Here is a 26,999-nt window from a genome sequence, read left to right as displayed (position 1 = left end):
TTGTCAACTTCCGCGCCTCATACGAAACAGTCGGGGGCAGGCTAGTATGGGTCACCTCAAACAAGTCTTTGAAAACACATCCAGCCCGTGCCGCTGTCGCCCCGCACAAGTACTGCAATACGCATAGAAGTTTTACTAGGAGTTGAGTATACGTTTTTTAAATATATTACGAGGCGAGCTAATTTATGATCTTTCACTAAAGCCACATTAAAGGCTGTTAATCCCACAACAGGCTTTGTAATAAATCAAAAAAGGTTGAAATATGTGTCCGCCCTAAAAATATAAATAATCTGCCATTATCTCTGCATGTAGATTACCAGTGAGCAGCATTCAGTATAACGCATCCATTTATGTCATCTTTTAAGGATGTTTTTTACCATTGTAAGTGCGCTTCACTGTTCAATCCAATAGGTGGCGAGAATGCACCGTTTCATTTGGTTTGCCATCCGCCATAAAACATCTGAAGAAGCGGCATCGCGGCGGTAAACATGGCGGAAAACAGGGAGAAAGGTTTACAAGACTACAGAAAAAAATTATTGGAACACAAAGAGATCGATGGACGTCTTAAAGAATGTAAGTATGTTTTGTAGCTGGGCTTCGGTTAGCTCACACTGTTTTTGATCAGCTTGGTAGCTTATCTACCGTTTAGTTTCCGCTGACTTCCCTGTAAGTCGCTTAGTCATGCAGTACCGAGATTCACTTACGTTAGCTGCTAATGATAACGGCTTGAATGAACAAATAATACGCATGTTCTGTTCTTTTCTGTTCTGTTCTGTTACATTACATTACATTACATAGCATACGTTTATGGATTCGACAGATTTTATTAGGATCTGAGTGGGAAAAGAACAGTTGATTTATTCAGTTAAAAAATAAAACTAGCTTACAATGACTATTTAGCATATCTGTATTTTGATTGTGTTCGCAACTTTTAATATATTTAAGTAACTCAAAATGTCGTCTCGTTTACGATGCCGTGAAATGTCTGTTCCAGTACGAGAGCAGTTGAAGGAGCTCACAAAACAGTACGAGAAGTCTGAAAACGATCTGAAGGCTTTACAAAGTGTGGGGCAGGTAACGTTAAGGATTTTTTTAGGATCTAACCTAACGGTAGATGTTTTATTTAGCAACAATAAACGTGACACTTTGCGTTTTTTGTGCCATGATATTTTATTGTCTTTGTAGATTGTGGGTGAGGTGCTGAAGCAACTAACAGAGGAGAAATGTAAGTAATGTTCCTCTGGTGTGCAGCTGAAAGTGAATTTGCCACAGCTCTGATCTTATTGTTTTGTTATTTTTACAGTTATTGTGAAAGCTACCAATGGCCCCCGCTACGTTGTTGGATGTCGTAGACAGGTACTTAACAATTCATTATATTTTTTTTATGGTCAGAGTTTTTATTGGGTCAAAAATGGTCTTTGTGGTAACAGACGGTCATCCACTGGTAAAAGTGGCTTGCTCTTGAACTCTGAGCTCAACACTGACAATGAATCAAAACCATATTCGTTGCCACGACGTACAAATAACGTTTAAATGATGTTACCTTGTCATTCCCATATTCCTCATGATAAAACAACAGACATTGCTGGGACGTGGTGATTACCTCCTTAAGATGTAAATGGAATAGACCATATATGTCACAGCAACGTACCAAACAACGTTAAAAAAGCTTTTTTATAATTTTATAAATTATACACATGGAAACTAACTTTATATTAATTTGTCTGTGCACCGCTGTATCGGCCGCCGATATTAATATGCCGATATTGGATTAATTTAACACCATCGTCATATAAGCAAAAGCATGGAAAAGGCAGATACCGATGTTTTATTAGGGCCCTTTGATTTCCGTGAAGCGGAAAACACAGAAGGAATGAAGCAAACACACCAGAAAGTACCGCTTTACAGCTTATTAATTTTTTTTATTGCTTTTATTTGCTATTAATAGCGCTAAAAATTTACAGCTGCTGTTTAAATATGTGATCTACTTGTTCTACGTGTAAATGAGTGGTGTGGTTTTGTGTAACTTACTGTATTGGATTTTTTAGCGTCTGGTGGACGTGAACACAAACTGAATCAGCGCTGCTATAAAAGAGTTTACCTCAGACGCCTTTACAGTTTCATTTAAGTGTAGCTACTGTCAAACTTTGCAGCAAGCCGGCAAGCCCTCATAATTAAATTTCGTGAAATAATAGTCCAGTTAACCTCATAACAAACCTGCTACTAAAAATGTACATAACTAGAAATTAAATGTTAGTAGACTTAAAAAAGCAAAATAAAAAACATAAGATGTAAGATACTGGTATACTTATTTATATTGTTAAACACCAAAAAAAAGAAAAAATCGAACGGAATTTAGGAAGAAAATCGAACGGATTTAATAGGTCCCTGGTTTATTAATGAACTGCATGGAGGCAATGAGTTGGATGTTTGAATGTACTATTATTATCTCTGAGCAAAATAATTACTGTAAATAGCAACAGCATAGACTTTTTTTAAAGGGGTCATATGGCGCGAATACGTGTTTTTATGTGTCTTTGGTGTGTTAAAGTTGCCCATGCATGTATTAGACACATTTAATTGTATTATAATTGCAAAAATCAATGAGTTGAAACAAAAGATCAATTCTATCTAAAAGCGATTGCTCAACCAGACCTACCTGAAACGCCTCGTGTAACCACACCCCCACGAATGTACGTCATTTCGTGGTATGACTTGACTAAGTCCACCCAAATGTAAACTCAAGTTATGTGGGCGTACTTGTAAATCTCATTGTATCGTCGCTGCCACAGCTATGTCGTGGAGACGCTATGTGTTTCGTTGCGAAAGGAAAGCCTCTTTGTTTGCCCTTTCAAAAGATGAGACCAATAAAAATGAATCGTTACATTATATTTACAACACTGTTCCAGAAAAGTACAATCCAAATATTACAGTTTGTGCAGCGCATTTCACCGAAGATTGCGTCACAAACCTGAAAGATATCAAGACCGGCTATGCACGAAAGCTGTGGTTATAAAGTGGGGCCTTTCCAACCATTACAACTTCGCATTACAGGCGCTTCAGATTCTCAGCCTGTAAATATATTGTCATTGTTAAAGGATTTGCTAAGGACTAACCCCGATTGAGTTGTCGTGTTTTTGTGATCTGCAAATCCAAACAAGTGCAACTTGAAAAAAGTAAACATAAATCCTAATTACCAGTAATAATTTTCCAACTTGAGGCAACAAATGTGTTGTTTATAACAGGATTTATTGTCTTTGCTGAGTCGCGACGAGATGTAGCGTAACACTGGTTGATCAAGAAGGCCAACGCACTCTCGTTATATATTATGTTATCATTCCCTGCTGTAATGTGAGCTTGTTTCTATCTCACACAAACTCTGTAGGATGTATATGGTTGTTTGTTTATAGTCTTCATAACGTCGTATATAAAAGGTAAAACAGTAAGTTATTGTTTTTAATTATTTAACATAATATATTTGTAATAAAACCTTATGAATCCTTTACATCCTGCTCAAGTCGCACCATCAAAGTTGATATATTGGCTTGATCATCTTCATTTTCCGTATAAGATTCGGGCTCAAATTGTTATAAGGAAGTACCGATGACATTTTATCACCTGTTAGTACAATTGGTTTGGAACCTGATGTTCCAAATATTGTAAGAGGCGTTACATTTCCGTGAAATGCTCTAGTATTCGACAAATCACTATGCACTAACAAACTGGCCAATAAAGCACACCTCGCTTTTCATAGCGATAAGCTTTTTAAAAAATCAGCGCGTTTCAGAGAGGCGGGTTAAAGAGGAGATACAAACACATTACATTAAATCTTAAACAAACGATAATATTTATTTTAACCATGTCATTTGACCCCTTTAAATATATTCAAGAAATTATACATTTTAAGTCAAATTTGAGCTAATCTTTTTAATAAAAGAAATATTGGATAGCAAAAATAAGCTTTGAAGATTGTCATGTTGTCTTGCTGTAATTATATCTTAACTTGCATTTAGGCACATTTACAATTGTGGCTCTCTTAAAATGTTAAATGTATCTAATTCATGTTCACTAAATTAGATTGAACGCAGAAAAACTAGCTAGTATTAGATAGTACTGCATGCAATTGACCCATATCGTTATCGGAATCGGCGAATAGTTGTTTGTTAAAATCTTTATCGGCCCAAAAAATTCTATCGGTGCATCCGTATTAATATGTGATTTAATCTGTGCATTAAAGATTACATTTTATGCATAGTGTGAATAATTTTCTATTTAAATATGTATTATTCAAATTAAAACAATTAATAAGCTAAAACTCAACACAGCACTGTACATCAGCATCAGACATTTTATTTAGATATTCACTAAAATTACATAAATAACCAAAGAATTAAACACGGTATAGAGGATTCAAAGCAGATATTTTTTGACCAAGATGAATAAACATGATCTTGAAGCTTAACAAATATATTCTTGTCTTACCCCACGTTTAGCTGGATGTTCTTTTTTTCTTTTTGATACAACCATCAAAAGCTTCGATAGTCACAATCACAAAAAATTCTCTGAATTATCGATGCAAAAAGAACTTTATCATGTGTTTTGCTACAGCTGGATAAAACCAAGCTAAAACCTGGTACCAGAGTGGCCCTGGACATGACAACTCTTACTATAATGAGGTGAGTCCTTCTGTTTCTAATTCTATGCTGCTTTAAATGATAATTACTGCAAAGGTACTCTTTGCCAAAACTTAAAACTTTGCCAAGCGCTACAGAAATCGACTTCAATTTTAGTCCCTGTTTACACCTGGTATTATGATGCATTTTGGTCAATTGGATCACAAGTGGATGATGCTAAATACAGGTGTAAATGGGATGCGAAACGTTTTGAGCTTGTCCACTTTCTTTTTAAACCACTTCCAGATGTAGTGGAAAAATGACTTGTGTTCATGGTGTGGCCACTCTTGTGGATGATTGCGTTCAACTAGCCACAAAAGACTGCCTACGAACATACGGAAAACAACAAGCACGCTAGCCAGACAGCCAGACAGGCAGTGTTTCCGCTATATTCGTTTTGCCACACAAAAAATCCTCCCCACCATGACTACAGTGTCAGTGATTCACTGTTTCCCATGCTGTGTGAAAGAATATAGCCAAAATCTACACTGTTTAAGGTGTGATGATTTACCGGATGACTTGTCTTGGTTATAAAACAGAACAGACAGAAGAAACAGAAAAGATGTAAATGAGAACAGCTTTTTTGGGAAATAAGCTGTATGTAATGTTTAAAGATTAGAATCCAAACAAGTCTGAATTTGCAACTTAAAACTACATGATGATGTCACAAATATGTTCAAACCTCGTGGACTGTCCGGTGTTTTTCTCTTAATTTTTGGGGTTATACCATGGGAAAGTTGGCTAAATGGTCAAGTTTGTCTGGTTTATTGTGGTGTTCTTTCCTATAAGCCTATGTCTAGGGTTGGGAAGATAGACGGTGACATTGGCCGAGGGCTGACACCCATCATGATGTTTGGCTAGCATCCCACAGTTGACTTGTCACACACACACAGCCTACACTGGTGGGCTTAAGATCTATTCGTCTTTCCATGTGAAAAAATTTGAAATGTGAAGGTCGCACATGCGCAAATACTTGTTGTAAAGTTAGCTGTCTTGAAAACTGGTCGCATAATGCCATTTGGTGGCAGTCTGGAGCCCTTATATAATTGTTTTTTTAATGTTTTGGAAGATTGCAATCCAGCAAACTAATATAACTCCGCCCCCTCGCCCCTCCCCCCTAGGTCATCGTCCATCACAATGTTTCACTTTGGGCATTAACTAAGGTTTTACTACACTTAAAACAAAACACACAATTGTTATAGTTGAACAGTATTTTACCACAAAATAGCCATGAACCTCTCGTTGTCCATTTTCTGGTCTCATGTCAAGGATATGTGATGTGAAATCAAAATGGAAGGACTTTTGTTTGGACATAAAACTGTGCAGCTTGGACGCGTGTCTGTCAAAAATAGACTATGCTTGTATCTTTAGCGGTGCGTAAAGGGCGCATATTGCGACACATCATTGACATGCTGCTATGCGGCTGGTTTAAACAAAGCATTGATTAGAGTGGTTGCAATCAGCTCAGGCTGCACACTCGTGCAGTGTAAACGAGGGGTTACAGTACTTGGCTCAGTCTCTGTTATGAGCAGTAAGAAAAGCACTGCTATAGATATTTTTCTGCCATCTCTGGTTGTCTTCATATGTAAATTGTACGCTCTTATTTTGTCCATTTGATCCAAAAATGAAGAAAAAGTGCATATGTTTTCCCGCCAATAAACCTACCCCTCGAAGAAATCACAAAAGAAGTGGTTAAAAGTGGACGAAAGAGAAATGTATTGTAATAGCAAGTGTAAACGGAGCTTAACTTTCTTATGGGTTTGCAAAAGCGTTTTTTTTTCTGTGTAACCTTTATTTTTCTGATGTTTTTTTAAGAAGGTACTTTTGTCGAAACATGTTTTTCTAACACTTTAAGGTATTTGCCACGTGAGGTGGACCCACTTGTGTACAACATGTCCCATGAAGATCCTGGCAGTGTTTCTTACTCCGAGATTGGTGGATTGTCTGAGCAGATCCGTGAGCTGAGAGAGGTTGGCTTACAGTTTCACTCAAGCAGTTTATAATTGTCAACAAAGAAAAGAGCTGTCTGACTGCTGTATTACTGTACAAACTTTTTCTAAAGGTCATTGAGCTACCTCTGACCAATCCTGAGCTGTTCCAGCGGGTAGGCATAATCCCTCCTAAAGGCTGCCTCCTTTATGGACCTCCAGGTGAGTTTTCTTATTATGGTTTGGTGACAAATGTATTTACTTTGTTCAGTTAGTTGTGGAGATGTGCTTGAAATCCATTTTAATTTTCATTGAATTGTTATTGTGGAAGTGCACATACAGTCAAGTAAACAATTTGTTAAATCTGCCGGCAGGCCAATAGAAAAGAACATCATAAAATAGGCATTTCTGTAACTCTAACTCTAAAGCTTAGAGTCTCTATTTTCTGGATAAGTACACCATTTTGGCATTTATTGTACATAAAATTACTTAAGGCTGAAATTCATCCCATCCCAATGTCATAGCCCCTTAAATCAATTACAACCCGCAACAACTGAAGGCATTTAGAGATTTTTCTTAATAAAAGCTGCATTGATACTTATGTTTGGCTTTTATCAAAAGCGACTCGCAAATAAAGAGTTTTTAACATTATGTCTAAGATTTTGTATGTTGGAGAGCTTTATACAATGGTGTAGTGCTTAAAGATTTAAAAAAATTCCTGCATTAGCTACACACGGCATACAACACATCTCATTATCGTTGCTGTTTTGTTCCTTAGCCGGAGAAATGTTGTATTCTGTAGGCAGAACATATTTAAATTTCAAGAGTGAGCTCTTAACTCTGTCAGTCCTTCCCCTTCATTGTAGCTTTGAATGCACCTATTTTACACCCACCCATTACATCTTGCGGGGGTGGGGGCACTGATACGAATGGATGACAACGCATCAGGAGGGGAGGGGAAATGAAACGGAGTGACTGGATGAGCCGCTCTCGCAACATTTCTACATTTATAATGTGCAAAAATTTAATATTGATCAGTTTGGCACTTCCACCTGGAAAAATAGTCGCAAAATGCCACCATTAGGTTGCAGTCTAGAGTCCTGTGTTTATTAGTGATGAATGGGAAACACGCATCCCTTCCCCAAAAACGCGTTCAAGGCAGGGGTGGTGCCTCCGGTCACTCACAGTCACCTTGGCAACAGAAAGGAAAGGATTGGATGCTACCAACTCGACAAAACTAGAAATATGGCCACAACATGCCCTTATTGTATCAAAATGACAGATGGTCTTCAGATTTTTCCCTCAATGGTAAAACTTAATCATCAATGTTAACCTCTTATCTTATACAACTAGTAAGCCAACTATGCTTTGTTGCATCTGCCACATGTTGCTAAAACAGTCGTGGGAAATAATTACATCCCAATATAACAATCTGTTATAAAATGCAAATGTACAAACATTAATAGCAGTGATACTAAGAGTATCCTCTAAATCAGGGGTGTCCAATGTCGGTCCTGGAGGGCCACAGTCCTGCAGAGTTTAGCTCCAACTTGGTTTAACAAACCTGTTTTGAAGTTTCTAGTATGTTTTGTGAGACCTTGATTGGCTGTTCAGGTGTGTTTGATTAGAGTTGAAGCGAAACTTTGCAGGAAACAGGCCCTCCAGGACTGACTTTGGACACCCCTGCTCTAAATAGAGGTCTAAACATGTAAAAATGCAAATTTAAAGGTCTACTCTTTTCACCCAAATTTTGACAGGACGTATGTTGTAACAAATAGTTTTAATTTATATATTTTAAAGGCACTGGAAAGACTCTACTTGCCAGAGCTGTGGCCAGCCAACTAGACTGTAATTTCCTTAAGGTAAGTTTGTTTGACCTCTAATAAAAAAAAATCCTGCAATTTTTATTTAATTTTAAATGTGATTATATGATGTGAACAAAGAACAGTTGGAGGTTGTTGAATCATTGAACCATGCTTTTAATGCATGTACATTTTACACAAGATCCTTTAATAAAACTGAACAATTTGTTGTTGACCAGGTTGTGTCCAGCTCCATTGTGGATAAGTACATTGGAGAAAGTGCTAGACTTATCAGAGAGATGTTCAACTATGCCAGAGACCATCAGCCTTGCATTATATTCATGGATGAGATTGATGCAATTGGTAATACTATTATCAATCGTGTAATCCAAACTTTTCTTATAAAGGGAAAAAAATTAATGATTCATTGAAATTGAATGGGAAATGTGGTTTGTCTTTAAAGGTGGCCGTAGGTTTTCTGAAGGAACATCAGCGGATAGAGAGATACAGAGGACACTAATGGAGGTAAAGGAACTTTCTCGATCCTTCCAATGAATATTTACTATCGGTCACATTTATAAAGTCAAATAATTAAAGGGCCGCTCAGATGCTATTTTACTTTTTTAACCCCTTTTAGTGTGTTACATTGCCGTTTAGGCATAAAAACGATCTGCGAAGTTATAACGCTCAAAAGTCAACTCTAGAGAGATATTCTCTTTAACAGAAATCACTTTCCAGAAACGTCTGAGCTCTGTAATGTGAGTTACATCCATGACATGTCTACTAAGACATGTGTTCAGTGTTTTCTTGACTCCGACTACAGGATATTTTAAATCCTGGATGGTTATGAATTTGGGTTGCATCATTAGCGCAAAAACTTTGCATAATCTCTTATCTAAAATCTTCAACATGCTTACACCATGACATGAAACATGTGGAAACATACATTGCAATATTTTATAATCATTATGGAGCGCTTCTCACGCGGTATTGTATGCAATCAAAGTAGATATTGGACACATTTATTTCTTATTACAGCCGGCTGGTAATAATGCAGGCGACAGCACAGTGAGCAGCATGAAAGAAAAGTTTTATTTACTCTTATTTTGAATTATGGCAGGTGTAATATCAAGTAATCATGCCATGAAGTATAAATAAATTATCCCCCCAAACCCCACTCAGTTCATCTTATGTGTAGCTGAGCTCAGCTCTTCATCTCATTGCAGCTAAAAAAAATGCTTTGCCTCAAAGAAGCATTCACATAGATAATTTACCATTAAATTGCAGTTTTATGGAGAAAATAATATAGTTTACCAAAGACAGTTTAAAGGGGTCATATGGTGCGAATATGTGTTTTTCTGTCTTTGGTGGGTTATAAGTTGCCAATATATGTATTAGACATGTAAAACTGCAAAAATTAAGTAGACAGAAAAAATCCATTCTATCTAAAAGCGAATGCTCACCCAATCCTGCTTGAAATGGCTTGTGTATCCACACCCCCACAAATCCACGTCAGTTTGTGTTATATTTGACTAAAACCCCCCAAATGTATGCATAAGTGAGGTGGGCATACCTGTCAGTAAAATTGCTTTGGACCTGATGATCCAAATATGGTATGAGGCGTTACATTTCCGTCTCACGATTTATTCAACCAATCACTACGCACTGGTTAACTGGCCAATCATAGCACACCTCGCTTTTCACAGCGATAAGTTTTGTTCAAAATCTGGGCGTTTCATATTAATAAATATAAATACTAACAATCATCATCATCGGTGGTCATTCGAAGACCGTCATCTCTTTTGGGTCTACTTGTGGGGCATCTGATGGCTGTAAAGGCGAGTATAGGATCCGCATACTTTGGTGCAATGTGGACAGGACAGAGTAGTGATGGTTAATGATGGTTGAGCCTTTTTATCTTTCTCCATGCGAAGCTGTTACTTTATCTCTGCGGTAGAGGTCTGCATTCGCAGGACCTGATACAGATTCTTTAAGAGAAGAGGCCTTACATTTCCAGCAGGTTTCGTTTATTCATATTTTGCTTATAGTTTGAGTGAAATACGTTGTATTTAATGCTTTTAATTAATTTTTCTCTGTGACATTTTGTCTACTGTATTGAGAGTAAAATGTAAGAACAGTGTTGTATATTGACAAGACAAATAAAATAACCTATATCTTTTTGTAAAACGTATTGTATATTTGAAATGGAGAAATTTAAATGTGAGATCTTAAATGTGAGATCTTAAATGTGAGATCTTAAATGTGAATTTCTCCATTTCAAATATACAATACGTTTTACAAAAAGATTGACTGTAATATCACATGCTCATACTAGGTAGGGCTGGGCGGTATGACCAAAAATATATATAACTTGTTTTCCAGATTTATACTGGTTTCCCTATGGCGTTTTAAAACAAGATGGTAACAATTGTACCATTATAACATGCATGTGATGTCTGTTGTGTTTTACATAGTCACAAGGGATTCATGATTTCCTGACATCATAATTTTTAATCATAAACCAAAGGCTTAAATTAGATTTGTGAGAGAAAAGCGATCGGATCATGCTGTCAATCCTCCTTACTGACCCTTATTTCTCATCATAGCATATAGAGAAACAGTTCCAACTAAAAAAACATCATATTATATGCTTTTATTGAGCAGATATGAGGGGAACACTATCGTTTTTTGAAAATGTTTGTTTGTGAGTTTATTTAATGTAACATAACTTGCAATTGCTATACTTGTGCAGCTGTTCAGCCACGAGGTGCGCGCTCCTATTGCGACTGGAAAGAAGTATGTATGTTTCTGTGGCATAGAAAGACGAATTCTGTGTAATGGCTGGTCACAGTGCAACAGTGAAAAGAGACACCATTGAAACAGTGTCGCGCTGAGTTACGTTCCGCACGTTGTTTAAGCGGCATACACCGATAATGCGGTATATAAAAATTCATGTAATTTTTCAAATTCCAATATGCTGTATGTATTGTACACAAGCATAATCTCCCCATTAACAGTCTTGGCCAAAAGTATTGGCGGTGACATAAATTTTGTGTTTTGCAAAGTTTGCTGCATTATGGTATAATGGAAAACATTGATAAGCAGATCTTAAATTTTAAAGGCGTTTATTGTCAAAAACATAAAATATGCAAAGATTTGACATTAACAGTGTTCAGCCTTGTTTTTTCATAACTTCAGCATTTTTCCTGGGTCAAATTGGTCTTCGGTGGTGGCTGAGGAACATGGTCATACACTGCGAGTCTAATACTGATAAATAAATGCAAAGAAACCGTTCTTGTTTTCGCAACATAAAATTCAATATAATTTAATTAGCAGCTATCTAACAATAACTTGTGATTATGTTCTGGCATGCACCTCTCTCCTGTCTAAACTAAATTATTTTATAGGTAATTTTCTAAACATGTCATAAATCAACTGTAAAAAGGTAGATTTATTTAGACTAAATCTATTAACCATTCTTGTAGGGCTGGGCGATAAAACGATATCGATATTTATCGACAGTACAGCATTGTCGATATCAATATAAAAAGAAGTTCGTTATAGCTCTAGATAATTTCCTTAAAATGTGCGCACCCCTGACTTCCGAAGATCTTAAACAGCCTATAAGATGTTTTGTTACATGAGCGTGCTACGATTGACGATCAAACAATCTAACATCTAATTTGCTGGGTTGCGTTAGTCTTAGTTTGGTTGCGTCATCGCCATGTTGACATTAGAACACGTGCAAGATGAGTGCCGTGCCTGCCGTCAGCAAGGAAATTGTGAACTAAAAGGGAAATGTCAGCTCCCCAGTTTGGCAGTTTTTGTGGCGCTATAGCAATACCAAACGCGTTTGCGCTTGTTACTCCGAAACCGTTTCTCGCACACCCAAGTGTCTTATATCAGTGTAATCACTGGCTCAAAACTTAAAAAACGTATATCTCCGATTTCATTTCCGCCATTATAGATTTTTCGCTAATTAGCATTTTATGAAAAAAAAAAAAAATGAACTAGTCCCTGGATTTTTGCCCTATTGGAACCAAACCAACGCTGATGAGTTCTGTGGAGTGTGAATATGAATAATTATTAAAAAAAAGTTCAATTTTCAATTCACGGTCGCTAGGTGGCGCTAAACCATCCAAACCGGAAGTAACATATTTAGCTAAAATGGCCATAACTCCTGAACTGTTTGAGATATCTTCATGGGGCTTGGAACACATGTGTAGACCCTCAGTCCGGGGTTACAATAAAAAAACAGTGGCGTTTGGCTGCTAGATGGCGCTATAATTTGAATGAGCTAGAAAATGTCTATAACTACGCAACAGTTTGCCCGATTGACTTATTATTTGGTATGGTGTGTCTTTGTCTCATTCTACATAAATATCTAAATGGACATTGGCGTATATCAAAAAACATGGCCGCCATTGGTCGATGAAGTTTGAGCACTCATTACGCCGGGTTAACGGAGGCCGATCAAAACGCCACTCACTGGGCTTATTTGTCTCATGGTCCTGACGGTGTGTAAGAAACATGAACTTATTCGGCCACCGGGGGGCGTAATAGCGCTTTTGGAGTGCATGCACAACTGTGTATCACGTGATATTTGACATTTACCCAAACTATGGTTATAATATGATAGTACTCTTCATTCTGAGCAACTTTGCCTCTGGAACAACTTCAATCGATCAAACGGTTCGTGAGTTATCGCTGATGATGTCAAAAACCTACTTTCGCGAACTAGTTCCTGGTTTTTCAACCGATCGGAACCAAACCAATGCAGATGACTTCTGTGGAGTGTGAATGTAAATAATCATTGAAAAAAAGTTGAAATTTTTCTTTCACCGCTGCTTAGGGACGCCAAAACTTAAAATGGTCTGAGCCTATCACATTAAAATGGCCATAAATCCAGAACGGCTTAACATATCATCATGGGGCTCAGATGATATGTGTAGACCATCACTCCAAGGTCACATACAAAGGAAGGTGGCGTTTGGATACTAGGTGGCGCTAAAACATTAAAAAAGGCAAAATGTACATGTATTTTGGTGGCCTGGACAACTTTGTGTCATGTGACATTTGACTAATACACAAACTATTGATATCAAACGATAGATCTCCTCATTCATAACAACTTTGCCTCTTGAACCATTGATGTCTATCAAATGGTTTGTGAGTTATTGGTGATGATGTATAAAACCTACTTTTGCAAACTTGTTCAAAGATTTTCAAGCAATTACAAAATTTCCACCACAGTACATTTCTCTGGACTCTCTAGGTCAATAATCATCAAAAACATGTTGAGTTTTTTTGTTTTGTGACCATAACAGGGTCCTTTATTATATTAGCGTGAAACGAGTGTGGTGAAGGTCACCACTCCTTAATAATTAATCCAACTGACTTGCCATTAAGTACTATTATACATATTATGACACAAAACAAGCATGCAACATGTGATTCTTATCGGAAGAGGCATGCCTTCACAACAGTCAAAAAGGTGAAATATCATACATTTAAAATTACTATTTTAAACTTGTCTTTAATAAATACATCATTTGCTAGTCAAATTGCTAATCAGCCAGTCACATAGCATAAACTCAATCCATTTTGGCTTCTAGACGTGGTAAACACACTTGCTGAAGTTCAAACCGAGCATCAAAATGGAGAAACAATTGGATATATGGTATGGGATATATTAGATAACACATACCACCTGAGGATTGTTGCCAACCATGTCCATGTTTTGATGGCTACTTCCAGCAGTAAAAAAATCGACCATGTCAGAAAGCTCAAATGATCTCAAACTGGTTTCTTGAACATGACAATGAGCTCACTGTACTCCAATGGCCTTCAGAGTCACCAGACTCAACCAAATAAGCATCACTTAAATGGCAAGGTCTTCTGGAATATTGTTGCAGACCATGAATGTGAATCAATTATCTATTTAAATTGGTCGTATTTTTTTATCAATTCTTCAGAACACAAAATAAGCTATTTTGAAGAATGTGCATTGTATTAAAAAAAAGACCTATATATGTGCAATAGAATGTTTTAGAGACACAGGAGTTGCTTTGTTTTGCTAATGGCTTCATTCTTTATCAATTGACAGCTGCCAAGCCACGCCCTTAGCAACCAAACAGATTATTTTTTGCAATCGTCTAGCCAGACCTACATCTCTGCAGTAGAATATTATAAAGACACGGGGCTTGGTTCGTTTGACTTGTGGTTTGATGTGTTATTAATTGACAGGTATTAATTGACACCCATGGCAACCGAACAGGTTAGCTTAGCAACCGTTTAGCAAGATCTCTATCTCTGCAACAAATCATCATAGAGACATGAGAAATGGTTTATTGCACTCGTCCCTTAGGTATTATCGGTTTACGCCCGTTTTTGCATACGAGTGTACGCATGCATGGTCTGTGTTAAAAGTTACCAACCGTTTCTGTCATATTTCTTGGTGTGGAAGAGTGTCATTCATTGTGGATTTGTTACGGTGCCATTCCTGAGCCTAGTTGACAATGGCAAGGCCAATAGAGGCCTTAGACTGCTCGAACCCGCTAAATGCTGCTTGCAGCTTTAATTTTTATTTATTTTCTTCCGACCAACATCATTAGAACGTAGTGTGTAAGCGATGTAAAAAAAAAAGTCCCGGCTAAGCATGGAAACACAAGCAATTTATTCCACCATCTAAACCGCTGCCATGGAATATACATCATGTCGCCCATCTACCTCAAGTCAACAAACAACCCACAAGCAGTCCACGATGGAGAGGTACTCTGTAACAATGCCATATGATAAATCTTCAAAGCGATATAATGACATGCAATAGCATACTTTATTGCAAAAGAAATGCTGCCGTTCAGCATGGTGGAGAAGTCAGGGTTTTGTTTACAGTTATAAAGGTTTGTTGGAATTACCTCTAATAGATGCTGTTGTTGATCTACCTCAAGGTTTGCCTTGATTGTTCCATGTTTACATTAAATTGAAGTGAACACATTTTGTAACATTTTAAGTTCAAAGTTAAAGTTTGTTTAAACTTTTATCTTACTATAAGTAGAGTAAGACATTACATTTTTTTGTTTTAGTTTTTTTTTACTGCCAAAACTAATTTTATTTGCTGTATGCCTTTATAATGTGGATCAGTTAAAATACTGTGTTTAAATACTAACTGTTCTACTTGTCATTTGTACTTCAAAAAAAGGTAAATAATTATCGATATCGAACGATATGAAGCATCATATCGTTGATATATTTTTTAGCCATATCGCCGAGCCCTACATTCTTGCATAATGGCCTAAGCAAACTTACATTCTGAGGTGTTTTGAGTAACTGAGTGAGTTCAGTGTTTGAACAGATTAATTTTAATGAACTGATATGTCAAAGGAGTCATTTGGTCGCGAATCGGACATTAGCAGACACACTGTGTGTTAATCACAGCTGTTAGGAAATTGCAAAAGTTAGAAGTTAACACATAAAAACTTAATCACTGGATAGGATTTGTTTCATTTGTTTGTCAGTTGTATAAGCAGAACCCTAATGTCAGAGAAAAGGGAACCTTTTTTTTGAGCACAGTTCACGCAGCTTTAATTCAGGTAGAATATTCATCGAATGCACCAGGTGATGCATGGATTTGGTCTTCTGACTTTTTTGTTGTCATGTTAGTTGCTATTGATTAAAATGTTTGAGGGACAGATACGCGCATGTTCAACCTCATTCAGCACTGCACAGAGATCGGCATCTGATATTAAACTTCTGCGAGTACTACATGTCATATGCCGGACGGTGTGTGCAACAAAAAATGAGGTTGAAAACACACAGTTTGGAAACCAAGTGAGTGCATGAGCTCTCTGATGCTGCAGTCATAACAAGGGCGGCAGTCATCTTTATTCCTCATAAATCACATTCAATGATCAAATAACCCTTGGCAAGGCAAAACATTGCCTCTTGGCCGAATCCTGATTGAAGGTGATCCTTTCTTGCCTTATTAGTTCTCGGAGTTGATCACAATTGTTCTCTTCTGCTTATCCATTCGCTTTTTGAGGATTGACAATTGACTGGGGAGTTGTTTTTTTGGCAAATATAATCTAAAAACAATGTGAATGAACACCCCACCACTTAAGCAAAAACTTATAACATCTTGTAACAGCTTGAGCTTCTGGTCTGGAGACGCAAGTGATCTTGGGTATATATATTGGCTTATTATAAGCTTGTTTCTCTGTTTTTCTCATTCACTTTTATTTAACTAAACCAATAATAACCAATGCTTTATCATTGCTAAAATACTGTTTAAAGTATTGCATACTGCATTTTCGAGACATATTAAAGCAAAAATGTTAAAAAGAAAAGAAAATACAATTTGTCCAAAGTAAAACCCCATACAATATTATGCAGGTTACACACCTGGGTCCAAAGTTGCCTGTTGGCCAAGTAGCACATTCGTAATGTGCCTGCTTGAGAGCAAATAACTCCGTACCAGCCGGTGGCAAAGGAAGACGTTTGAAAGAATGTCAGTAACCAAACAGATGCTTCTTTGTTTCTAGGATCAACGGTTCAAAAGTTATAGGCAAAAGAGTATGTGGAAGTTTGGACTGTTGATGGTGCTATGGAGCTTGGGTTAGAGACTCCATATTTGCCATGGTTAGAGATCAGACTTTCTGCTATGTGTGTACTAAATTTCACAACTTTCCCATGTTCGGTTCTTTGGCTGCCATAGACTTCCATGGCATCAGAAGAAGAACCGGTAGAATAATAATTATAGGAACACTAACGGAAGCAATAGGTGTCTATGCCACTTCGTGGCTAAGTAATAAGAACACTTATGGAAGCAACAGGTGTTTACGCAACATTTGGGCTTGACCCCTAATAAGAATACTAACGTAAACAATAGGTGTCTATGCCACTTCGTTGCTAGACCCCTGCAAGCAGCAATTACAGGGTATATCCCTACAAGGGCACAGATAGAAATACATGTGGACATTTTGATGAATAGTTTCAGCACAGCAGTTTAAAAAAAACATGTAAATGCATAAATGGCAAAATAAAATTGCGTATAACTTTTGACCACTAGGGGGCACTGTCACCAAACTTGAGTGAGGGAACAAGAAGTGGCAGTGATGATACAAACCAAGTTGTCAATCCACAAAAGTTTTGCAGAGATAGGTGTTACGTCTGTAGTAATTTAGCTGTTAATTGGTCTAGGATTTTAGCAGACATAACATATAGTTGTACGTATGGGTCAATGGTAGTAACGGAAAAGCAACAAAAAAAAGACAGACAACTAGCCAGCAATTCAGTTACACAAATTTAATTATAACTCGTAAGATAAAGTAATAGAATGATAAAGTAGATATATGCAATGTATACAAAGTAAAGAAAATTTTGATAATAATTAATTTTAATCAATAAACAATCTGGTGGAGAGGAGAGAGTTAAAGAGTGGTGCTTAAATCAAAGAACAAAATATACCCAAAAGTAAGCTAAATAATATCAAGGATCTAACTGACTAACAACAGAAAATGTAGAAAGAAACATCTTCAGCGTACAAGACGCTATAACTAAATAAAACTCAATAACAAAACTAAACATACATTTTTGCACCACTCCTACTTCTAGCGTGTCTAATATATTGATGTTTAATCTACGTGCATAAATGTAGGTCGCGGCCTGCTTACCTGACTCACAACCTCTCCAGCCATGATAATTGATTTAAAGCCGGTACAATGGCTGAAGCTTCCACGCGTAGATCCATGGCGAAATTGTCAAACGCACGAGCACACAAACAAACACCAACAGGAACAATGAAACAAGAGAGCATTGATCCGACTACAAACAGCACCGTAAAGCCCAAAGCACGGAACAATCTCTCAGACTGGTCTCAAATGAGAAAACAGTCGTCAAAGAGCATGCACTCTGCCCAAACCAGAGTGTACTTTAACTCTGTCGCCATCCATATTTAAACCCCTCGTAAGCCGCTCTGTAACTGGCAATTGGTGGAGCGATCTCTGACATCAGAACCCCACGCCCGCAGATTGACAAACGGATCAGCCAATGGATTCCCAAATCTGAAACAGAGTACAGACACACAAACGCAACTATACATTGCAAACAAAAGTACATATAAGAGCGTTCGTTACATAGGCTACAAAAACATGACCTTTTGGTATGCTTGCCTTTGAATATGTTGATACGCTACATGCAAATTGTGTGTATCTAGATACTATATACCAACTTTCATACAAATCGGACAAATTTTGTCGGAGCAGTTCCAAAAAGTATGTTTTGAATAAAATGCCACATGGTGGTCAAGAAGTATGGTGGAATATGACAAATTTGGTATCAAAGAACTCCGCTAGAGGCAACAACTCTAGTAATGTATATGAAATGACAGACACTGAATTTTTCATGTTATAAGCATTTTCATTAATTGTGTTATATCTCTTGACCACAAGGGGGCGCTGGCCTAAAACATTACAGGTCTTCTCAGAACACTGTTATGACGAACCATGGCAAGTTTCATAGCACTATGAAATTGTCTTTGTAAAATACAAAATTTTATGACAAAATTTGAAATGAGTGGCGCCCCAATGGCAGCCTTAAGAACATGGGGTATTGTTCGACACACCATGACTCGAGGAATCAAACAAGACCACTCTCTTTTTGTTTTAGAGCAAAGTTTTCAAAAGTTTATATGCAAAACAGCCATTTTTCATATCTCTGGACCACTAGGTGTTGCTGTGCCAAAACACTGCATGTCACCTCAGGTCGGGCTTGTGAAGAACTACAAGTTTCGTGTTGATGCATTAAAAACTGGCAAATATACAGCATCAAATGCATTTTGCCAAGTTCTTTGTCGAATGTGTTGATGCATTATATGAAAACGCATTGACTAATCGAAAATCTTTAAACTTTTTGACAGTACCGTCTCTAGATGCTGCATACCAAATTTCGTGCAAGTCGGTCAAAAGCTCTAGGACAAGTTTTTTTTTTAATTCAAAATAAAATTTGTCGTCCAAATTTCATTAGATATCCATATTTGTGTCAGTCAACACAGTAATTATTTCATTGTGTCTCTATTTAGATTCTTTCCAAATAATGTTTTTATCTTTTAGTACTACTTGACAAATATTTTTAAAGAACTTGGAGCAAATTTTATTTTGTCTGTTAATATTAGTTGCTGAATCAGATGGATGGATTTGACACTCTGCATAGAGTCAAGATGATCATGGCCACCAACCGACCAGACACCTTAGATCCTGCTCTTCTGCGTCCTGGCCGACTGGACAGAAAGATCCGTACGTTTTTTTCTTTCCTCTTTCTTTCCTCCTTCAAATGCTGTTGGGAGTAATCATGCTTTTCATTTTCTCTTGCCCAGATATTGAGTTGCCCAATGAGCAGGCTCGGCTGGATATTCTGAAGATCCACTCAGGGCCCATCACAAAGCATGGTGATATAGGTACGTCTTTATTAATGCACCATAGTCATTCTGTTTTGGGAGTGTTAACGAAACGCTCTGCTCACAACACGAGGTTCACGATTGTTTGGATCACAATATTGTAATCAAAATGTTGAAAAAAGAAAAGACAATTAAGAGGAGATGTCCTAAACATGAACAAAATGTTAACATTAAAGTTTTTAATTTTTTTTCATTTGGTACAGTAGTCCCACCCTCAATATGAGACATGCATCATATAGAGGAGATTTGTCGTTTAGAGGGGGAGTGGGAAATTTCTGATTTTGATGAAAGATTATGAAGAGGATGAATGTTGAAAGTTCTCCTCTGGCACATTAACATAACACTGCTGTGACTAGAGGGAGGATGAATACGGTTTATATGCTGTGTGATCCTTTAGAAGCAAGCACCAAGGCAGGTAAGTGTAAAGAAAAATTGTGGGGTAAAAAAATATTAGGTTCAATGTTTGTCTGCGAAAAAAAAAAAAAAAACGTTAAAAAAAAGTCTCAAAATGTTCTTGATATCAGTTTGAGTTCTTAAGTTCGCATTCCAATGGTATAAGAGGATCGCAGCTATCACTCTCAACCAAACAAACATTCCTAGCCAGTCAGTAGTAAAATGTGGTGGGTCTTGGAGTGAGTTATTTACTTTACATGGGTTGTGCTTTGGCAATGCTGCTAAGTGCAGATAAATGATTTAAACATCCGCAACAGTCATCTTACTTGTTACTAGTATCTTGTTTTGAAGAATATTACTGAATATTAAAGTGCAGTAATAATATTAACTTCTCCATTGTTGTGTCCTCTACTAAGGATTTAGTAGCTTGTTTGTATCATGCAGCGCAAAGTTCAGTCTAAGTAACAAACCACGCGCATTTACAGACAGTGTTATTTCATATTTAAATGCCCAAACATTCAGTAAGTGACAAATGTTTGGAAACTGTGTAAAGGGGTGGGAATCCTTGGTCCCTCACTATTCGATTCAGGATCGATTTTGGACATGCTAATTTGCATATGTGTGACATCATTACATCGCATTTACCCTCAGAGTCAGATCTGAAAACAGACACCACACTTAAAGGGGCCACTTTCTTAAGTGGTGTTCTGTGACTCCTGTCACTAATGTTATCAAAGAACAGAAGAGAAGGGGAAATCAATGTGATTTTGTAGCTTTAATGTTAAATTATAAATTAAATCCAGAAGAATTCTCATTAAAGACTGTAAAGTGTTTGAGAACTTTCATCATTTCTGTATATTTCCTACATGATAGCTCTAACTTATACTGTTGAATGGCTATAATTAATGATAAATAATCTATTTAATAGAGACATCAGTTACAGTACTAATATCAGTGAAGTGTGTGCACTCTAAATTGTACACACTCAACGAATGGCTTCTGCCTTTTTGTTCCGCTAACATCTCGTTATTAATGCATTTAAAAATAGATTTTTGGACTTTTGTGAATCGATTCAGAATCGTCTGAATCGCTATGCATCTTAAAATCAAAATGTTCCCGCTCCCCTACTGTGCACATTCATCTGCGTGTGTGCGCAGAACTTACTGTTTCTCTATACCAGTCTCACAGCACAGAAGACGCCGAGAGACGCAATCTTGAGCTGGGTCATAGCCAGACCTCCTGCTCATATACCCAACCATAAAAATGTCCCATTTCTTTACATCATAAACAATATTATACAAAGATTTGATTGTGAGATTTGTAGTCGAATCAGGCTCTACCTGTCCAATCTTTGACTAACTGCCTAAACCCATCAAATCAGTCACTCAAAACACCTCAGAACACAAGCGTGCTTCGACCATTTAACAAAACTGTAAGATTAATAAGATTTAGTTATTTAAAATGTATTTGACAATGTGTAGTAAAGTACATATATGGTAATTCAGTTCCAAGTTGCTTTAGATTTTTGAGCTACATAATTTAATTTAGTTTTATGTGGTAAAAATAAAGAAAAAATAAAGGAGCTTAAAAATAAGAGCTGGCAAATGAAGGCCAAAGAGGGCAATAAAGGAGGGTTGTGAAAAGTGACGGGTTATAGTTGTGTCAGATCATATCATAGCCAATATATAACATTAAAGAGGTTATAAAACTATAAAAAATAACAGCTTTAAAAAATAACAAATACTCGCAGGTCACGAGTAGGGTACTTTTTTACTGTGGATTACCATGGTCGTCACCCACCACCTAGGGTCATTTTTGACCTACGCAAAACCCTACATGTTAACCAATCAGGTTTGATTCTCCCCTCCCTACAAGCGTGTAGTGCATATATATTAAACCCGTGTTAAAGCACAAAATGAAGCTGTCTATAGCTGCCAATTCTTTTTAAAAAGGGTTTGACAAATTAACTGTATGATTCATCAACGGAGTTCATTATGCAAGGTCATTATGATTACTATTAAAAAGGGTGCAACCAAATTGTGAGTTGGTGCATCCAAATAAGTATATCCAAATACTTAACAATTAAAGGCGTTTATTGGCCAAAACATTATATATGCTTATCATTGTTTTCCAGTAAACCATACAAACATGTGGAAAAATAATCTAAATATATAATATCTAAATATATTTAAAAAAATCTCATTGTATTTGTTACTTTCCATCCTTTTTGTGGAATGTCTAACATTTATTTATTGTTTGCATATGTGGATTTGAAAATAGTTTGTGAAATTTACATTTATTTACGGATCATAGTAAATTTATTTAGAATAATCCAACAATTTTGACCCCACAGCCCTTCACTCTTTGTCTCGATGAGTGTTCACATTGTATGTTAATTGTTAAAAACACAAAATAAATGGGACATCATCTAATGGTAGTAAATTATGGCATAAATTAAATTTCCGGGTCAACTTTTAATGTAGTTGAACTACATTACTTGGATCTTGGACTTGCAAAAACTTCTCGGATGTGATTTTCTTACATGTTAATGTGACACAGTTTTCAGTTTTTATGAAACAAAATTGTATTTTTATGCTAACACTTTATATTCCACCTTTGACTTCTTTCCCGGTGTGGTTCCTTTTTTTTAATAAACATATTTTTTTCTTCTGGTTCCCAGATTATGAAGCCATTGTCAAACTCTCAGATGGTTTTAATGGAGCTGATTTGAGGAATGTGTGTACTGAGGCTGGTGAGACATACCTAAAACATTGGAATAGCATTTCACATTTGTCTTGACACTTGCTGAATTTGGACAACATTAAGTGTGCAGTGCATGCTGTGTAGCATGCAGTTAGCTAGTATTTCCAAACACACATAATTTGTCAACTTTGAATCCCCAGAATTCTAACATATGACCTTGTCCGTTACATCCAACAGGAATGTTTGCCATTCGTGCGGATCGTGATTTTGTGACTCAAGAGGATTTCATGAAGGCTGTTAGGAAGGTGGCAGATTCTAAGAAGCTTGAGTCCAAGTTGGACTACAAACCAGTATAAAACCACATTTTTTGTCAAGTAAAAACGTCAGGGTTTTTGTTCGGTAATCAATATACTGACCATGGACACATTTTTTCCAACATTTACGCACATTCTGATGTTATATTTCCATTTTTACCTTTGCTTAACAGTTGTTTAATTGCATAGCTCCAATTTGATTAAAATTTTCACCTGTTGGCCATGTTTGTTAAACAAAAAATGATATGATATTAGAAATCTTTGAGAAGATTTGTTTAAAACACTGTGTGCCTGGTCTGCTTCTTGCATTGTAAAAGACAATAACAGATGAAGCACTTCCATGTTGTTTCTAAGAAGGCTGTCCTATTTTAAATTCAGTTTTTGGCTTTCAACATAATGATGTTTTCCTAGGGCTGTTTTTTTTAAATGGTGTTAACACTATCTTTTTCCAAATTTTAGACCAATCATGCCATCCATTGGGAAAATAAATTCTAGGAGGTCATTTATAACATTTATAAACCCTGGTTTAATGATAATTGTATGAAAACAGCACGCAATCTTCAACACCTGCATGACCATTTAAAAGTCACATGAAAGTTGTCTTCGGTTTTCCAAAAAATAATATAAAAGCTAAAACCAAGAACTAAAAACAAGAGTTTGAGTTAAATGGAAAAGGATGGCTAAATTGAGGATTGTGTGCCATCGCTAATTGTATTGAACTATCTGCATCATACTGAAAATCAAGGATTATTTAAAAAAAGTTTTGGATGAGCACAATGTAATCATGTTATACACACATATATATTACACAGAGCCAAGTATATTACTTACGAAATTAAATCAGTTACAGATTACATGACACAATTTGTAGTCATTAATGTAATCTCTTAGATTACACATTTTTGGTCATGAATCTGACTACTTGGATTACATTTATATTACTTGTTAGTTCCATTTTATTGGATGTTACATAACAGCCCCGTTCCACACAGAGATCCTGGAAAATACACAGGAAATCGTTATATTTTGTTCATTCATACTGACAGAGATTTTCACACACATCCCGTGAAGATCCCCTTTCATATATTGCAATGTAAAAATAGGGTTGATCTTGTTGAAAAATATTTCCTTGCTGTGTTTTTAGGTGGATAAATAGTGCAATTTGTTATTAATACTGCCTTCCTTTATTAAGTGATAAAGAGGCCTAAATAATCTCTCTTTTTTTTGGTTATTATTCTGTACCACATATTGTTGCCTTTTTCAAATAACAAAGACGTACATTTTAAAGCAAACTTTATTATATTTATATTTTATTGGTAAAAGAAGAGGAATGATGCACTAGAACAAAAGGTAGGCTGTAGCCCAACGAGCTTGATATAAGATACATATAAAATGTCGTATTAAAATCAATCGAAAGCAAATTGTTCAGGCTTGTTCGGTCCAAATTTACAAAGCCTTAATGATAAAAATATATATCGGAATGCTGTGAAGTAAATAGTAGTCGGTAACACATCCTAACTGCAATACAAAAGGCATGGTATAATGATTATTCAGTAATATGATGAACAAAAATGTGAGTTTGAAAATAAATGTATGTTTTTTTAGCATTTAGATTTTGTAATCATTTCGGAATAAGCTCACATATCGAAAGAAAAACCTTTTGTTCACATACGGCGCTTTCCGGTACTGATCCAGTTAATGTTACCATTGGTCCCCTTTCCGGAATCACTTTTTTGATCAAGCCGGAATGCGTTTGTATTCGCACAGAAGGCACTTTGTCCGTTTTCTGGGATCCGTGGTTTGTGTAATGGGTTTATATATTGATGCAGGATCATTTTGTACTACAGACGGATGAGTCATTCTACGAAACGGATGTCATTTCGACTTTGCCATTTTCCACATTTTCTTTAAGGACAAACATTTTGTTTTTTACTTACAACTTTAAATATATGTTAATCCTCAAAAAAATCATATTTTCCCACCTCAGGCACAAAATCCTTAATAATATTAATTTTATTCTGGCAAGAGAGTCTTTCTTTTACCACCCCGTCACGGACAATGTGTATGGCATTAGAGTAGTAAAACAAGATATACTTTTAAAATCTAACGTTTTCCTAATAGTAAAATGTCCCTTTTTTGGAAACCATCAATAAAAAGTCTGTAATTTAATTGAAATAATTATTTTTTTAATCTTGAAATATGAATTTGACATTTCAATGGCCTCATTGTTTGTACTAAAAAAAACGAATACACTTAAAAAATACAAATAAAGTTACATTTATTTGATTAGTCCACACAACAAGAACATCATTTAACATTAATTTATGTAAAATGTCTTTTCTTTTACATACATTTTTTAACAAAAATGACCCCGTGACAGGGTGGTAACTGATGTCACGGGGTGGTTCACTGTGACAGGGTGGTATGGACAAAGTGTGTGTGTATATGGTATGTTTGTTTTAAACTTTAAACTATAAAACTGGGGGAGGGGAAACATTAACATTGGACATTTAATGAAGAACTTTGGTCATGCTCTGAAAAACTAAAAAAAGAGAATCATTACAGTGACTGGGAGAGTCGCATCTACACATCCCTCTGGATTTCCATGTGGCGGGATGTCACAGGCTGTGGTGCTTGAATGATTTCGAGCACATCATCAAAGAGATACCGCAGGAAGTCATCTCTTGGAGGCCATAAGAACTTGTTTACACCAAAACGGTGCATACACTTTATCAGGGCATGAGTTTCATTCGTCTCCATGATGATCCCAGAATAAAGGTCACTGTCATACTTAAGCACGAACCACTACCCAATGAGATCTCCACTTTCCCAAGCAATTGCTTCTGTTGGCACCTTTTGGGCTGGCTTATTAAAAGTGAAATGCTGTGTGTGACATCTCAGCTCCTTTTGCGTGGAACACATGCAGCAAATTTCCCGGTAAAGGATTTCTACTGGAGTGAATGTGACCACTTGGTGGGTTTTCATTGTGGATGGCACTGGTGGAATCTGGCCTGGCATCTTTTCCATTGCCTGCTCAACTGCTTCAGATGCTACATAAAACAACTTAACAGTTGTAGATGTTTCACTTAGGGCTTTATATAGCTCATGGGCATCGGGTATGTCGCGACCGTTGGTCACCAGCTTATCCACTGTTCTTTTCAAGGTTCCCCTCAAAAAAGTTCCACGTTCCACCTATCAGACCTCGTCTTGCGAGCTCTGTGCTGAAACGGAATAAATTCCCTTTCTGTTTGTATTGGGTAAAAGGTCCATCATTCAAAAAGTGTAGAACAGATACATCTGGGTATGTGGTTTGTAGATAATTCAGCACTGGATTCATGTGTTCCCATATAGCTTGGGGGCTTTTGTGTTTGGAGGGTGACACTGTGCTAAAACAGATGGGCTCTTTTTCACCACCTATGTTCAAAACACCAGTGTGCAGAGTACCTTGTTAGTGCGAGGAGCCAAAGTGGACAGCTTGGATCTCTGAGCCTTATTTGCATGTATAGTTTTCAGAGAAGATAATGTGGATCACTGCCTCCTCTTTTGACAGGTTCTTCTTCAACTTTCTGCAGTATGAGTATTGTTGATTTATGTTGAATGTGTGTCTTTTAAATTTATGGAGAAGAGTGTGCAATAACTCCACAAGATTGTCTTGTGTGTCCTCCATTATTTTCTTCACAGTGATCTTGACAGTGGTTGGACCCTCCCACGCATCTTCCCTTTCTTTCTCTGCT

General features: G+C 36.7%; 1 protein-coding gene across 1 annotated transcript; it reads left to right on the top strand.

Annotated features, from left to right (window-relative positions):
* Positions 1 to 24,479, top strand: psmc6 (proteasome 26S subunit, ATPase 6). Its single transcript, XM_056764354.1, has 15 exons — positions 1 to 141; positions 412 to 573; positions 995 to 1,074; positions 1,186 to 1,225; positions 1,304 to 1,356; positions 4,609 to 4,676; positions 6,529 to 6,643; positions 6,736 to 6,823; positions 8,402 to 8,463; positions 8,643 to 8,766; positions 8,867 to 8,928; positions 19,574 to 19,694; positions 19,775 to 19,855; positions 22,929 to 23,000; positions 23,189 to 24,479. Exons 2-15 carry the CDS (start codon positions 489 to 491, stop codon positions 23,305 to 23,307), a joined length of 1,170 nt encoding a protein of 389 aa, XP_056620332.1. The 5' UTR covers positions 1 to 141; positions 412 to 488; the 3' UTR covers positions 23,308 to 24,479.
* Positions 24,480 to 26,999: the final 2,520 nt, after the last annotated feature.

This window comes from Triplophysa dalaica, chromosome 13 (assembly GCF_015846415.1).
Source record: "Triplophysa dalaica isolate WHDGS20190420 chromosome 13, ASM1584641v1, whole genome shotgun sequence".
In the NCBI taxonomy this organism is placed as follows: domain Eukaryota; kingdom Metazoa; phylum Chordata; class Actinopteri; order Cypriniformes; family Nemacheilidae; genus Triplophysa; species Triplophysa dalaica.
This window is presented reverse-complemented; position numbering and strand designations above follow the sequence as displayed.

Excerpts from the sequence above, each read along its gene's own strand:
- psmc6 (XM_056764354.1), top strand. The coding sequence starts at position 489 with ATGGCGGAAAACAGGGAGAAAGGTTTACAAGACTACAGAAAAAAATTA. Across the intron at positions 1,226-1,303 it reads GCAACTAACAGAGGAGAAAT|TTATTGTGAAAGCTACCAAT; the intron begins GTAAGTAATGTT and ends TTATTTTTACAG. Across the intron at positions 23,001-23,188 it reads GAATGTGTGTACTGAGGCTG|GAATGTTTGCCATTCGTGCG; the intron begins GTGAGACATACC and ends TACATCCAACAG.